General features: G+C 44.6%; 1 protein-coding gene across 5 annotated transcripts in view; it reads right to left on the bottom strand.

Annotated features, from left to right (window-relative positions):
• Positions 1–10: 10 nt before the first annotated feature.
• The window catches only part of LOC114432671 (A kinase (PRKA) anchor protein 9), a 47,489-nt gene continuing 31,628 nt past the window's right edge, over positions 11–15,871 (bottom strand). For 2 of the 5 annotated variants that reach the window (XM_028400833.1, XM_028400837.1), the window contains 31 exons: positions 15,195–15,233; positions 14,118–14,350; positions 13,163–13,282; positions 10,805–10,981; positions 10,192–10,296; positions 9,288–9,440; positions 8,881–8,967; positions 7,442–8,443; positions 7,108–7,242; positions 6,982–7,026; positions 6,752–6,892; positions 6,388–6,432; positions 5,437–6,291; positions 5,199–5,256; positions 4,918–5,039; positions 4,628–4,816; positions 4,333–4,500; positions 4,096–4,201; positions 3,816–4,008; positions 3,581–3,731; positions 3,135–3,470; positions 2,758–3,045; positions 2,431–2,663; positions 2,222–2,327; positions 1,895–2,080; positions 1,606–1,806; positions 1,293–1,525; positions 1,116–1,210; positions 866–1,022; positions 630–760; positions 11–547 (listed from right to left, as the gene is read on the bottom strand). In XM_028400833.1, the coding sequence (XP_028256634.1) occupies positions 504–547; positions 630–760; positions 866–1,022; positions 1,116–1,210; positions 1,293–1,525; positions 1,606–1,806; positions 1,895–2,080; positions 2,222–2,327; positions 2,431–2,663; positions 2,758–3,045; positions 3,135–3,470; positions 3,581–3,731; positions 3,816–4,008; positions 4,096–4,201; positions 4,333–4,500; positions 4,628–4,816; positions 4,918–5,039; positions 5,199–5,256; positions 5,437–6,291; positions 6,388–6,432; positions 6,752–6,892; positions 6,982–7,026; positions 7,108–7,242; positions 7,442–8,443; positions 8,881–8,967; positions 9,288–9,440; positions 10,192–10,296; positions 10,805–10,981; positions 13,163–13,282; positions 14,118–14,350; positions 15,195–15,233 (6,134 nt within the window). In that variant the 3' untranslated portion in view covers positions 11–503. The remainder of the gene's footprint in view (positions 548–629; positions 761–865; positions 1,023–1,115; positions 1,211–1,292; positions 1,526–1,605; positions 1,807–1,894; positions 2,081–2,221; positions 2,328–2,430; positions 2,664–2,757; positions 3,046–3,134; positions 3,471–3,580; positions 3,732–3,815; positions 4,009–4,095; positions 4,202–4,332; positions 4,501–4,627; positions 4,817–4,917; positions 5,040–5,198; positions 5,257–5,436; positions 6,292–6,387; positions 6,433–6,751; positions 6,893–6,981; positions 7,027–7,107; positions 7,243–7,441; positions 8,444–8,880; positions 8,968–9,287; positions 9,441–10,191; positions 10,297–10,804; positions 10,982–13,162; positions 13,283–14,117; positions 14,351–15,194; positions 15,234–15,871) is intronic. The other 3 variants (XM_028400834.1, XM_028400838.1, XM_028400836.1) reach the window with 3 other exon arrangements.

Below are 15,871 nucleotides of genomic sequence, written 5' to 3'. Positions count from 1 at the left end.
AAACCAAACCTTTGAAATAATGTAATCCTCTTTATTTCAGTTTTTGACAAAATACCCAGAAAATTCAAAGCTCCTACGCTTTACAAAAATACGTTCTCTACAAATGTCCTCTGTAGTCTGTCTGGCCCTAAACAAAACACAGTGTAGTGTAGAATATCCAGTAGCAGCCTCCTCAACAGTAAACCCAAACATTCTATACATTAACGCTCCACCCATACAACACAAACAGATAAATTAATCACAAAGTCTTTAAATTAGCTTTAGACAAATATACATGATTGTAGTTCATTCACAACAAAGAGGCAGATTTAATTACAAACATAGCTGTTTTTCAAGTGCTGGCGACAAAAAAGCCTGAATACAACATGTCGTACACTAATAAAAAAATGTGTTTTGGTCCACATGGAGAGATACAGTCCACACCAGAATGATAGAAAACAGCAGAGCGCTCAGCACGAGAAAAGGCAACTGAGTTTCTTCAAGCCAAAGTAACGTGTCAGCATCTATCTTCTCAAGCCAAAGTGCAATTGAGCATATGAAGAAGCACCTGTGGAGGAGTAAAAATCAGCTTGTACACAGCAACACTGGCACACTGTCACTAATTATATGTGTGTGTGTGTGTGTGTTACCTGATGTGACGCTGCCCAGTCTCCTCTGCAGGGCCTCCAGTCTGGAGATGTAGTCAGTGAGCGCTCGGTCAGGGTCGTAGCTCTGCAGGTGGGAACAGGTGAGAGCTCCGTGGTCTCCAGCCATGTGAAACCTGTACAGTAATCACACGTTTAAAAAGTGTGCAAAAAAGATGTTGGAGTTTAGGTAATGTCAGGACAGCAGGATAAGGATAATACAACGTTTCTGTAGGTTGTACCTGTGGTGCGAGGAGGAGACGGCCGATCTTGGGGACTGGCGTCCACTCCTCCCTCTGATGCTGGAGATTCCTCCACCTCCACCTCCCCCTCCTGGACTTCCTCTATCTCTGTACATCTCCACGCTGCTCGGGTGAAGATACGACGAGTCCCTCACCTCTGTGTGTGTGTGACAAATTAAGAAAACTGAGCATCACTTCTAACACAACTGACAACATGTTGAGGCTATGAAGTAAGATAAGCTTTGGTTACCTAATGTCTGTCCTGCTCCGTTCTTGTTGACACTGCAGGAGGTTGTGGAGCTCATCCCTGTCGCTTTGTGCCATCGCTTCACTAAGAAACGCATCCTGGATGAACAGAAACAATCAGCTCTAATAAAATTACAATAAAAGATGCATATATTTTTATTGTAATTTATCCCAGAGCTACCTGGAGAGGGCGATAGAGACTCGGACAGCAGAGCGGAAGCGCATCAGCCCCCGGTGGCGCTGGCTGAAGGATTCCAGGCTGGAAATTGACGGCCGACCGCCCATTCTGGACAGAAGTGACAGCGTAGCTTCCTCGCACTCCTGGAATCCCCCAAGCAGCAGCAACAGATACTTCTTCTGGTAGATCAGTGCTTTACGAAAGCTTTCTGACCTCAGATACTTCCCATACATCCTCTGGAGTGAGGAAGAAGAGAAGTTGTTTATGCACACTTAGAGCAACTACCATTAAACCAAACCTCAGATAAATCACAAACCTTCAGTGCAGCATTGTCAGCCTCAGGCCCGCTGATCTCCCGCAGGTTGTCAGATCTAATCTCCCCCCTGAGTCGGGCCACCTGGGACTGAGCCAGATGTAAAGCTTTCTCCAGACGAACCTTCTCTCGAGCCCACGCTTCACGCTCCTGAGAAAGCAGCAAACCTTCCGAGTCCAGCTTTGACACTCCTTTTCTGCTGAACTGCAGGAAGAAATGACACACTTTTAAGTTTATATTTCAGTCAATGTCTGAAAGTCGTTCCATCAAAGTTTTTCTGTGGTGTACTCACACTGTCACCCGATCCCAGTCCAAGCTGCCGATAACGTCGCAGCTCTTCTTCCAATCGGAGTGTGTGGTTCCTCAAATCGTTCTTCTCTTCAGTCAGACGGCTGACGAAGCCTGTCAGCTCAGCATTCTGCCTCAGCAGCCGCTCCGTCAGGGTGTTGGTGGAGCCGCCTGCCAGCAGGGCCGCACTCTGAGGGGGGGGGGGGGGTTCACACAAGCAGAAGAGAAAACACAGATATGAGCAGCTGGTTCCGGGTTTTCACCTCATACATGTCACCCATAAAAACGGAAACAACAAAATCCAGAAATATGCTGTGTAGAGTTCGCTGACCTCGGGGACAGAAGGTAGACCTGGAGACTGCTGGAGCATGGTGATAACTTCATCAACACTGGACTGGACCCAGGACAACTCTTCATTGTTGACCTCAGCGGTCAGCCTATGTAATGCAACCGAAACATCATTACGTCGCTCCTATATACAAATATTCTCCTGATCCACTATTAAAAATACAGATATTGATATAGAGCTGTTTTGATTACCTGCCAGTAGTCTTGCTGGCCATGTTGCGGATCTTTGACGAAACAAGCTGGAGTTTGCCCACTATCCTATCCACTGTGCGCCAGGGGCCGTGGTGCAGGCTGCTGCCATGGCCTCCTGGAGACACGTCCATGTGAGGGGACGCGCTGGTGCTCCCTGATGGAATATTTCCATTCTTCTGCTGTAAAACCCAGTCTTTGGTGCGGTCAGTGGGCTCACCGTGCCAGGCACCCTGCTGTCAGATGATACAACCGCTGCTTTAATACTCCTCAGTGAATAAATAAAAACAGATGTCTGATCTGATAAAATGAGAATTCTGTGACACTCACGCTCGGGCTGTCAGTCTGCAAAGGTCCACCTGCCGTCCTGTCTCCTAACTGGTTCAACCTCCCCTCTAGTCTCTCCTTCTCTTCTTCCAGGCTCTTTCTCCTCTCCAGCTCCTTCTCTAGCTGCTCCTGAACCTCTGACATTCGAGCTTGCAGCCTCTCCAGTTGGGCCCGAGCCTCCAGCAGCGCCTCCTGGTCTCGCCTGGACTGCTGACTCGCCAGTGTCAACTCCTCGTCTTTCCGTACCACTTCAAGCCTCTGGGCCTCCACCTGACTGAGGAGATGCACCACCTGGAGTAAAACAATCACAAGGTCAGGTTACCATAAAAGAGAATGCATTTTTCTTTTTTGTATGGCAATAAACACCTCAGACTTCCCACCTGTGCATGCTTGTCATCCAGCTCTCTTTGCAGTCTTTCCAGGAGACTTCCTTCTTCTTTGTGGCCCCTCTGAACCTGCTCCTCGTTAGATGGGCCGCTCTCAGAGGAGCCGCCGGTCCGCAGCTCCCTCTCTCTTCCCAGTGCAGCACTCATCTCCTGGGCCTTAGCTCTCTCTGTTTCAAGCTGCACCTGGAGCTCCTGCAGGCGTCTGTGGAGGCTGATGTGCTCCTGTTCAGCCTGCTGGGAAAGCTGGGAGGAGGCCTTCCTCTCCTGCTCCAGAGTCTGGGTCAGCTGGGCTACATGGGTCTTCTGCTCTTCCAGAGTCAGGTGAAGATCCTGGTTAGGAAATACAAGTATAACTTGGTCAAACATTTTCACTGCAAATGAAGCAGTAATTACTCAGTTTAAAACAGACAAGGGTATGCAGTGCAATACAGCTTTGTTACCTCCAGTTCCTCTCGTTTACTCTCCTCTGTCCTCCCTGTTCGACACTTGTCCTTCTCCATGGCCCATTGAAGATCTCTGCTTCTCTTCCTCTCCTCCGTCAGGTCGTCATTCAGAGCATCTACCTGAGCAGCTTTCTGTGATACCTCTGCCCTGTTGAGATCATTTTAATTTACTTAATTTAAGTAATAAAATATTTTCTGGTCACTTTTTTATTGCACGAATGTCACATCTAACCTGAGCATGTCCAGCTCTTTGATGTGTTTGTGTTGCGCCTTGAGTGTTGTCTCCAGCTCTAGTTTAGTCTGAGCCAGTTCACCCTTCAGCTCCTCCACCAGCAGCCTGTCAGCCTCTGCTGCTCCATCAGCTCCTAACTGCCTCTGCTCCTTCATGCTACATTCACCAGCCAATGAGAGGCCAGGCTGGATACCTAAATGAAAAAAAAAAGTGTCAGTTAAAGTAAATCTTTGCCATTGAAATTCAACACTAAAATTGTTCAAAGAGGTTTTTTTTTCACCGTGGTGAAGTTGCTCTAGTTGACCTCGGAGCTGATGAATCTCAGAGATGAGACTGGACCTTTCTGCAGTCTTGAGTGAACCCATGGCCTCTCTGTGCTGGGCATCCTGTTGAATGAAAATAAAACAAATGTTTAAAAAAATAAGCACAGTTTAGAATATAAAAAACAAAAACTCAAAAGGTGAATTTTCTATGGGCATTATATAGAGTGCAACAGTTTGTGGCTGTTATGACCGACCTGTTCGGCCAGTCTGCGCTCCAGCTGATTGAGATGAATGATGGCATCGCTGGTATCCAGCAGGTCCAACTGGCTGTAGAGGGCATTTTTCAGCACACTCCTCTCCGTCGCAAACACCAGCCGCACTGCATTCAGGAGCTCCGCACGCCAATCAGATCTGCTGGGCGTCTGAGATACACAGATAAAACACAAATATGTCAACTTGAACTTTAAGCCTCAACCTTAAATCCTCTTTGGTGTGTTGAACTCTGATTGGTTGACATATTCTTGGAGTGTTTTGAGGTGATTTCTATACCTGTGTTTCTCTGTGTGTCTGCATCTGGTTGATGAGGCCTTTCAAAGAGTCTACAGTGGCCAGCAAGGCATCTCTTTCCTTCACCCATGCTTGGATGTTGAACTGGCCGCTCGGCTCACCTTCAGGCAGAGGGAGCTCGGACAGAGAGAGAACCTGCATGCCTTCCTGGTGCACCTCACGGAGCAGAGTCTGATAGACAAATACACCACACAGAAGCACTGCTGTGATCACTCTGACCTTCAATGTACAATACAGTAACAGAAAAACTCATTTTTGTTGTCAAGTTGTACCTTGATCCGATCAGGCAGCGGGTCATCATTTTCTCTCCTGGCACCCTCTGGAGTCGTCCTGAACTCCTGCTGCAAGCTGGGCAGGTCATATCCAGTCCTCTGGCTGTAGTCTGAGCTGCTGTCTGCATGACAAAAATGGACATACATGTTTAATAAAGCTATTGTCAAATATAGTATGTTTAGTTAATTGAAGCAAAACATGCTATATAAAAGCTTTAGTTTGTTCAAACCTTTTCTAAACTAGTTAAGGCACTGTAGCAATTGTTTGCATTATGTCTTACCACTGGTGTAGCCATCTTTAAACTGGGATATAGGGCGGTCTTGCCTGGACGCAGGAGCCTAGAGAGGATGAAATGAAATGAAATTATTTTTGTCAGGTTATGGATGACAAAAAAACATTATTTCTAAGCCTAACATGGTTTCAAATGTAATTAAAAACACAGCAGCTAACAGAAAATCTACAGTAGTCTGAATATTAACATTAAGTCAAACATCTTTCTTCTTGTTTCATAGCCTTACCTCTGTAGAGCGTAGTTTGTCGATGACGGCCTTCAGGGCTTTACACTCATCCTCCAGTGCCTGCGTGTCTCTGCGGAGAATCTCGCTCTCAGAAATGTGTCGAGATTCCATATCAAGGATTTCTGCTGCATGGAGCTCCTGCATCTGTACAATCTTCTCCTGGAACTCTCCGATTACTTCCTCCATCTCCTTTTCTGAAGCCGACTTACTTTCTGGACTGAGATCTGACATTTGGAGAGGTTCAGTCTGTGTGAATGAGTCTGTTACAGTCACATGTTGCTGCTCTGAGGTGCTGTTTGCCCGAGAGCTTTGAGACCTGCTGGAGGACTGGCTGGAAGCAGCAGAGCTTTTCCTGGACAGAGCTGTTTTATCTTTGGCACTGCTCCCCTTACTGGCCGGCTGCTTGCCTCCTTTCCTTTTGGGTTGTGTGGTGGAGGAAGAAGAAGCAGAGGAAACAGGCTGAGGAGATGGAGATGGAGACGGGGACGGAGCGGGAGAAGGAGAAAGTGGACCAGATTCTGCAGTCTTCATCAAGGCTGTTCGCACCTCCTGTAGCTCCTCTTTTAGTTTAGAAATTGAGAGTTCACGGCCCCGCAGTTCCTCTTGGAGTTTCTCATTGTGCAGCCTGTAGTTGCTGAGTTCTTCTTTGGTGCTATCCACATTCTTTCTCATCTCATCAAGCTCTTCTTTGAGTTTAGACACAGAAACTTCTCTGACTTGGAGGTCTTCCTGAAGTTTTTCATTATGCTGCCTGTGGCTGTTGAGTTCTTCTTTGGTGGAAGCTGCTGCCTGTCTGACCTTCTCCAGCTCCTGGAGGAGCTCTGTCATTTCAGCTCTGTCTTCTTCAGCTTTTACCTTGAGGATGATTAGGCAAGTGGTCAAACATTGTTGTACATTTCTAATACTGTGTAGTAGGTTTCAATACAAAATGACTTAAAATATTAGACTTACTTGGAAAAGTTCTCCTTTAAGATGAGCAATGGTCATTTCCCGTTCCTTAAAAAACATTACACATAATTAATGTTGTGTGTATAAATATATGAACTGAGCTGGTGGTTGGAGATTTTGCTAGTTAGCTTAAATGTGCTGTTTAGTGAATCTTGTGAACTTTGGGTAGAGCCAGCCTAACTGTCTGTATTTCCTTTAAGCTAAGCCGATCAGCTGCTGGCTCCATCTTTACCATATCAACAGAAGGCAGTATTGATCTCCTCATTCAACTCTCAGCCAGAAAAGTATATCAAACAACCACATTTCCCAAATTATAAAATCAAAAGTCTGAGGTGAGGTGACAGGTTTTTTTTTACTGTCTTTGTACCTGCAGAAGCTCCTGAAGTTTCTCTAAACTTTCCTTGCAGCTGTTCAGCTCTTCTTTGGTGGCAGCTGCCTCATTTTGAGCCTCCATAAGTTCCTGTTCAAGGTCAGACACCTTCGTCTCTTCACTGCCACCAGCTGATACCTAAAAAGATGAACATAAAGTATTAAGTTTGACTTTTTGTCTATAAGCACTACCATTCTATAGTGTGAAAGAACACATTTCTTTCCTACCATTTGAAGTTGGTCTTGCAGTCTTTCTATAGTTGAAGCTCTTTCCTGGGAATCAAAGCATGGGTTTATCAATCCAAAGTCGTAATGCACACGCAAAACCCCAAGAAACTGTTTAACATTACATACTTGGAGCTCTGCCGCCAGTCTGCTGCAGCTCTCCTTGTAGTTGTTGAGCTGCTCTTTGGTGACCGAGGCCTCATCTTTGACCTCATGCAACTCCTGAAGAAGCTCTGACACAGAAGGGTGGTCTTCAGAGGAGGCCTGATTAAAAAGGTCACAAAGATCCACACTTATCAGAACCTGAACTGAGGCACAATGGCCACAGTGATTGTTTTTGTGTACTAACTAGTAGTCTGACAGAGGGACAGCATACAGATAGCATACATACATACAAATTTATTTAGTACAGAAACGTTTGGCTCCTTAAATGTTAAAATACTGCTTTTTTCTGAACTCTCACCTCCTCTGATGACCTCTGGTGAGTCCTTGCCTTCATCTGACTGAGCAGATCCATGAGCACACCCAGCCTCCTCTCGTACTCCAGCACCTCCTCCTCAGAGCTGGAGAGCAGCTGTTTCTGGAGCTCCTGGTCTTTCTGCATCCCGCTGAGTCCGACCTCCAGCTCCCGTAGCTTCTGAGTCAGATGAACCACCCTCCCTGTGGGGACTTGTTTCATCTGACCCATTGCACTGAAATCCATCTGGGGAATACCAAAGTCTCCATGTTGCTCCACATTTGGCCTGACATGTGGCTCAGGGGTCCTCTGCAGGTCTTGGACCCGTTTTGGTCCCAGTGATTGCTGCTCCTGGAAGGCCTCCAGCGTGGCCTGGCTGACCAACACTGCAGCCACCTTTTCCCTCAGATTGTCCTCCAGATTAGACACCCTCTCTTGAAGACCATCTGCATGGCTTTGAGCTTGGTCCACAAGGAGGCGACAGCGGCTAATCTCTAAGTCTTTTTCACCAACCAAGTCCTCGAGCTCCTGGATTCTGAGACCTAACTCTTCCACTCTGGATGCTGCACTCTGCTCCAGAGCTTGTACTTGGGCTTGCATGACTACGAAAGCAGCAGTTTTCTCTCTGAGAGTTTCTTCAAGCTCTGAGCCCTCCAGTTTTTCAGTTTCGGCTAAGGCTTCCGCGCTCTCTTTCAAGCGAAGATACGTCTCCAACAGCTTACTGTGCTCTGTTTTCAGTGTCACAAGCTCTTTGGTGGCCAGGTCCATTCTCTGCTTCACTTCATTGTATTCTTCTTTACTTGGCCCGCACATGCTGCTCTCCACCTCGTCCTCCTCTGTGGCCTGTTTTTGCTCAATATTGGCCAGCTCCTGTTGAAGTTTGTCTATGACTGCATTCAGCTGGTCAAACTCCTCCTCCTGATTCCGTTTCAGTCGCTCTTGTTCGCTCCGCAGGCACTCCACCTGGGACTCCAGATCTTTTATCAGCTCATCCCTCTCATCGATTTCCTAAAAAAGAGTAAGATGTTACAAAAACATAGAAATATCCACTCTTTTGAGTCCACAGCTATCCCCTTTTTTGAGTAAACGTCTGAGTCCCTGCTGTGCTTAGGAACACTGATTGGACCCAAGTGAAACATTCATTGCAATTTTCTGAACTTGGTGAGAGAAGAAGCACTTCATAGGGACTCAGAGGTTTGATAAGCCACTGCACACAGGAAAAATGATCACGTCAAAACAAAAGATGGTGTTGTGAATCTACTTACCGAGACAAAACACAAAAACACAACCCCCGCCCACAAGAAAAAAAAACAATGGAGCAAAATGGAGCCAACAAAAAATAAAAGCGAAAAGGGAACCAGAACACATACACTGATGCACTTCCATGTAGCTATGCGCATTCGAAATAGACTTTGGTTCTATTTCGTATGCGCATGTTGCGTTACCTTGTTATCAGAGCCAGTTTCCATGTGCTGAAGCTTAGTGATCTGTTCATTAAGAAGTGCTATTTCCCTGTCCTTCTCCTCCATTACCTTCAAAAGTCAGAGATTTTAGGGGGATAGCTATTAATAAACACATGTTAATCCATGAAGCGTCAGCCTTGTGGCAAACTGCTGATTGAGAAACGAAGAAAAGTGACTGCCGTGGCAGTGAGTCTTGAACAGCAAAATAAAAGGGCAAAAAAGGCTATAAAAATGTAAAAAAACGAAAAAGAAAAACAGAAATAAATGTATCATAGCGTTCAGTTTAAACTAGAACAAAAAGAAGCAGGTTAACCTTTTATCTTTAGTATAAAACTTTGCGGGCAGAGACCATAATGTATAATGTATGAAGTTTGTCTTTCTGAGCATACCTGCAGCATGCTGTCCCTCGTCTCCAGGTATTGCTGCTGGCTGCTTATCTCCTTCCTCTGGATCTCCAGCTGCATGTGAAGCTGCTGCACCTCCTCGCTCTTGTTCTCCAACTCCTCTCTGAACTGCTCCAGCTGCTCTTCCAGATTACAAATCTAAGGTAACAAATAAACACAACAAGCACTTCAGAAAGCTCCCAACTCTGCATTAGTCAAAGAATTTGACACAAACAGCAATTTCATTTTGCAGTATTATTATTCCAAAGTTGAAATGTATTGGAAACCAGTGAAACTCAAAAGAGGATGACAAATGCAGGTTGTTTGAGGGTTGCTGGTTGTTTTGAGGACTGGGATGCACCGTTACCTGGATACAAGGAAAGAACTATGAACTAAGTACTGTATGTATGAGTTAGTTGAGCAGCACAGTCGATTGACTGAATTCCTGAAGTTAACAGGTTATGTTTCTTCCTCTTTTTGGATTCTTAGTGTACCACTGTGGCTGTGAAATTTTGGCTAGCATCTCCTTTTAGCTCTTAAAACCTCTTTAGCCACTCCTCCACTTAACCTCTTTAACCCTCCTCTCTGTCATCTCCACCACAGCCTTCCTTATAAGCTTGTTGAGTCTGTTGGTGTCGGCCGTCTTCATCCTGCTGCCCCAGCACACTACAGTGTAGAAGATAACGCTGGAGACCGCCGAGTGGTAAAACATCTGCAGCATTGTCTGGCAGACGTTGAAGGACCTGAGTCTCCATAGGAGATACAGGCGACTCTGTCCCTTCTTGTATAAATATCTGTGTATTTAGGGTTTTGCATATCTATATTTTGACTATCAGTGTGTAAAATAAGTGCATTGTTCCCTATGAAAGATTTGATAATGTATGTGAAAAACTGATATTAAACAAACGACCTCTTTCTCTTTCCGCTCCAGAGCCTCTCTCTCTGTCTGTAACTGAGCCTCCAGTGTGGACTGTTTCGCCTCAGTGATGGATGCATGCTGCTTCTTTTGTTCAACCTGCAACACACACATCAAAGAAACTATTGAGCCCAGCAGTTATTTACAACATGAGCACAAAGCATGAAGGAACAACCTCCTAAAAATCAATAATAATTTTTTAGGACTCTAGCTATAAATGCATGCTGTCCATACTGTATTAATGCAACTTGAACTCAGCATTTACTGTGCTGCTGTTTGTTCACTCACTACAGCCATTCGTGAACACTGGGGGGCAATCTTTACAGTCACTAGCCATAGCTCAGTGTCATCACCAAGAGCAGCCTGCTGGGGCGGCTGAAGTAGACCCACCCACACATTGTTCTCCCTCTTCTAGTCCTTCTCCCATTCCTCCTTTAGCTGTCACCTCATCTACATGCTCTGTCTCACACACACACACACCCTCTATCACGCTGCACAGCTATTGTTCAGACTGCTGTTTCTCTGTTGTCGTCTCTCTGCTACAGACTCCAGCATATCCTGCATCTCCTTCTCTCCCCCTCTCTCCCTCCCTCCTTCTCCTCCTAACCTTCTCCAGGGAATCAGCGCTGGCCAGCAGGGCCTGCTCCAGCTCACGGATGCGGCTCTCCAGCTTGTCAATCTCTTCGTCGCGCTCTCCTAACTCACGACGCAGCTGCTCTGAGCTGAGCAGCAGCTCACTGCACCAATCCGCCTTCTCCTTCAGCTGGGAGGTCAGCTGGTCCACCTGGTAGTGAGAAGAGAGTGAGAGAGAGAGAGAGAGAGAAGGAGAGAGAGAGAGAAGGAGAGAGAGAAATGACGAGAGAGGGAGAAAGAAAAAGGAGGGGAGTGGTCGTTTTAATGAGATTCGTTCTCAGACACCACTCGCAACAGCATAGCTGGTACATGTACCGCTAGCTGGAAGGTCAGCTGATCCACCTGAGAAAGGAGGGGCCGGGGGGGAGGCGGCAGTGAAAAGAGGTGCAGGGACTGGGGGGGGGATAGAGATTACACTCAGGGCGACACAACACACAGAGCAGTACATGAGCTGACATGGATGGCTGACAGATCCACCTGTGAGATGGGAGAACATCAGCAGATGAATGAGGAGGAGGAGGGGTTGACAGGAGGAAGGTTTGCTCAGTAAGAGGAGGAGAACTATCTGCAGATCCTAAATTAGGTGGCGGCAAAAAGCCCCTTTCTTGTTTATATAAGAACCATTCCTTGATTAAAGACTGCCTGACATTTTAAGGACAAAATTCCACAGAAAACTGAGGCAGGGAAAGCTGACCCTTTCATATCCGTCCTTTCATTAAATATTCATGACTAGAACATAGGACGGTCTTCAGCACAGACTGAGCTTTATTTTACAGGGACTGTTTCACAGGATTCACATAATTTTAATATATATATATATTTTAATATATATAAATACTTATGTTGTTAAAGTTTGAAGATGACGTGATATGACGTAAATGCTTTTTTTAGCATTTGATTTTTATGCTGGGCTGTCAGATTGAGAGACAAGAGGAAGGATCAGAGGGAGGTCTTTGACACACAGCAATCTTGGAGAAGGGAGAGTGAGAGGAATAAGAGCGATGGACAGGCCACTAATCGCTACAGGGGTGGGCAGGATTTCTAAAATGCACTAATTGCTCTCTGGGGGAGACTTAGTTCTACACGTAGCTAGAAGCAATACCTTAAAGGTTACTCCATCCACCTGCAATAGCCATGGGAGAGAGAAGGCAGAGGCAAAACGGATCACAGGGTGGAGAGTTTCAGGAGTGATGGAGGCAGAGGAAGAGAAAGCGCTTAGTGATAAAATGCTACAGGTGAGAAAAAGTTATCTTTGGGGTGTTCAAAATATATAAGCTACAAACATGAAAAAAGCCACAGAACTAATAATTAACTAAGGTGCAAATCAAAGCAGTAAGCACAAACGTATCTACCTTAGGCAGCAAGCAAGGAAACATCAGTTAATGATGGTAAAGGTTATGACAGTAATGATAGTATGAATGAATAACAGAACACCTTGTCATTTTTTTCATAACTTGGACAAATTTCTGCTGAACTCCCGTGACAACAGGGCTGATCAAGAGTTACATTTCTCATCAGAAAAACTGAAAGCGGTATCACTAAAGGCACCGCAATTATGTGAAGGCTACTGCTGTGAGGAATGACAAACATACAAAAACAAGCTGCAAAACAAGCTACAAACTCTCAATCAGGACAGGACCAAAGCAACAATTAAAAGAAAACCAGCTGCATCTGAGGAAAATAATCAGATTACAATATGGCAATGCTACGTGTGGAGTTGTAATGTAAGCAGCCTGTAAGAGCCACATGAGGGCAGTGGAACAAGCTGCAGTCACTGCACTAATAACTTCTGACATCTGACAAATGTGTCAACAAATAGATCCACATTGAGCCCAGTTTTTCCTTTGCTGAGCATTCGTCTAAACCTGCTTTAGTATCCATCAGTTCCCAATAAATACATCTGTATCTTTAGCTGATAAATGTGTGTGTGCACTGTCTCTATTTTCTGTATTATATTATCACTGTAGATGTGTTGCTCATTTACACATTGGCACTCAAACTCTCAGCAGTTCAATGGCTAATAGAAAAAAGTGTCACTATAATCTCTCTGCCTTATTTTTTTGGTGAACTTTTACAGTGTCGTGTATTTCATGATCATGAAAATGAAACCTCTTATTACACAACTTAAAAAGCACAACCAGTAATCCCTCTCTTACTCTTTCACCTGCGCCAAACACTCCCACATTTTGGTATCATTTTCAAGGTAATTGTACCAGCTGCACATTGTTCTGCTGTGTAACTATGAGCCCAGTGCTGCAGCCACAACAGTGTTTTGTACAGATCTCTTTCCCGGGCTGCTCCTCGGGCAGAAAACGGAGCTTTCTCCTGTTACCTCTTGGTTTCTTTGCTCAGAGCCGCTCTGAAGCTTCTGCGGATTCTTCAGCTGCTCCTCCAGCTTCTGGATCTCCTGCTGGAAGAAATCCCGCTCGTGTTCTCGGTCCACAGCTTGTTCCTGGACACCAACATAGGAGGACATGAGCATTAAAAACATCAGTGACTGAATCAATGCAGGTTTACATTAAAACCATCAGTGACTGAATCAATGCAGGTTTACAAACTACACAATGTTGGTTTTACAAAGGCAGTTCGAATGGTCAATAAAATATTACTTTAATGGTTTTTGGAGGACAGTGTTTATGAGTTAATTGTTCTCCCCTGACTTCACAGTTTATTATCTAGTATTCAATATTGTACTAAAGCAGTCTGAGCTGAAAATTAAATGACATAATAACATTTTTACAGGAACTTATTAACCTAGTAAAAAAGCTTTACAAGTCCTGACAACCATTGACCAAATACACACAGAGTAAACATAAAAACATCACACGCTGATGCAAAAGGACCTAAAAACTTGCAAGAACTATATTTATTTGTGACTTTTATGTACTAACAAAGTTGCAAAGAACAACATTTCTAGCACCTTATCTGTCTACAGAAAATATGGATTGGCTAAACAATCTAATTAGAAAATGAGACTCCTAGCTGCACTCATCTTTCATTTTTTTGTGTCACCAACAACAGCAGCACAGAATAAAAAGACATTCCACATTTATACAATTACATGCCAACACATGGCCAAGTGGCCCAATTACCGCTATGGAAACACAACTCATTAGACTGTGAGCCAAATATAAGCAGATAATCATCAGCTGCCTGTCCAGAAACAAATCATAGCATCATTAGGCAGGTTTTCAGACTGTCCTGCTTCAGCGTAAACCTCAAGCTAATCATTTCAACTCTACTGTTAACTCCTATGAAGAGCTCATGTAGATGAACATGTTACTTACATCGAGGAACCTCCTGTTCTTCTCCAGCTGTTTCTCTAAGGCTTGTATTTGCTGGCAGAGGTCTCCGCTCTCTGTCTTCTGAGCATGCTCCAGCTCGATCACCCTGTTCACCTGCTCTTCCAGCTCCGCCTCCAGCAGCTTCACCTGCTTCAGGAGGTCAGCGTTCTCCTTTTCTGCCTGCCGCTGGACCTCCACCTTTTCCTTCATCAGCTTCTCAGTCTCCTCTAGCAGGTCTGCAGGAAATGACCAAAGAAGGAGGGGTTACGTTAGCGTCCGCTAAACATAGATGGTTAACTTCAGTGGTTTGATTTTTAACCATGCTCAGATGTAATGGAAGATTCTGATGTCTTTGAGCCATGTGATTAAATTTAACTCATCGTAATTCATCTTTGTGACAAACGTGTGTTGTTAGGCTGACATCAGACTCTTCCACCATCTCAGCCAACTTCCCAATATAACACCCTGTCACCAAAGAGAAGTCACCAATCGCCATGTTGCTTTTCCCTTCTGTAGTCACCAGTAAACAACCCAAGTGGTTCAACCACGATCAAAACCCCGCAGGATTAGTGCAAAAGTAACAGGGTGAGAGAGTGCAAATGACAGATCTGACACACGGACAGTCCAGACATTACAATATCCATGCCCAGTAAGCTTTTAACAGGCAGGGGAGAGAGAGGGGGTTCCTCAACGGCCAATCATCTCACTCAAGGAAATGCTATAAACACAGCATCTAGAACAGCATGTAAGACACATGGATTGTGAGTGAACATGACTGACAATTAGGAAATAATGGCTGCATAAAAATGTTTAATTACTTTCATTTCACCATGCTAAAATGAGCGCTGACATAGACTCCAAAACATAAAAAAAAGACAAACTGGGACAAAATCAATCAAAATGAAAAGCCGAAGCAGAGGTTAGTGATTGGACTGAGTGAGTTTGTGAGCCCATAGCAAGCAAGCTTCAAGCTTTAATGGTGAGTTGCTGGATTAGGGTTAGAGAGAGATATAAACTGCTGCTCAGACAGTGGAAAGAACATATAGATATATGACTGAGCCATGCTCAAAGTAGACACACCTGCTTCAGGTGCTGCAACCATTGCAGCTTCAACTAGGCCTACAGGAGAATGAGAAAGCACAGGAATTTAACATGCTCTGTTTTTGTCTTACTTAGATAAAGAATGGAAATAGGTGGAGATAAGATGGCAGTGCTTTTCTGTCTGTATAACAGTAGCAGGTTAAAGCTGTAGAAAGAGAAGGAAAGGTTCCTCAATGAGACCCAGTTCGTATCCTCAAATACAGAACACTTACCTTTTATTTATAAGTGAATGACCTCATGGGTTTTTTTATAATATAAGAATAATACGGAGCAAAATGAGCTGATACTGTGATGTTTCTGCAGCACATCATGGCAAATTCCTGTAAATTTATGATTTAAAACAGCAGCAAGTGTTTAAGAATTGTGGATAAGAGGGTTGTTAAACTGAAAAACACTACACAAAAAGACAATATACTGATTCCTGTCAATGACAAGGCTTCCAATTCCATAAAAAAATCATTAGACCACAGCAATACAGGAACTCCTGGAGACATCACTAAAAGGACATAGCTGCTATTGTACACTGTTGACGAACTATACACAGTGCTATACTGAAACAGCAACTGAAACTGGTTCTGGGTTAATGTTTACTTGTGGGCAATTCAAGGAGCAATCTACTCTTTAATGTGGGTGAGTGACTCTGACCTTCAATACCA

This window comes from Parambassis ranga, chromosome 2, assembly GCF_900634625.1.
Source record: "Parambassis ranga chromosome 2, fParRan2.1, whole genome shotgun sequence".
Lineage (NCBI taxonomy): Eukaryota > Metazoa > Chordata > Actinopteri > Ambassidae > Parambassis > Parambassis ranga.
The sequence above is the reverse complement of the archived record's forward strand: the minus strand, read 5'-3'. Positions and strand labels throughout refer to the sequence as shown.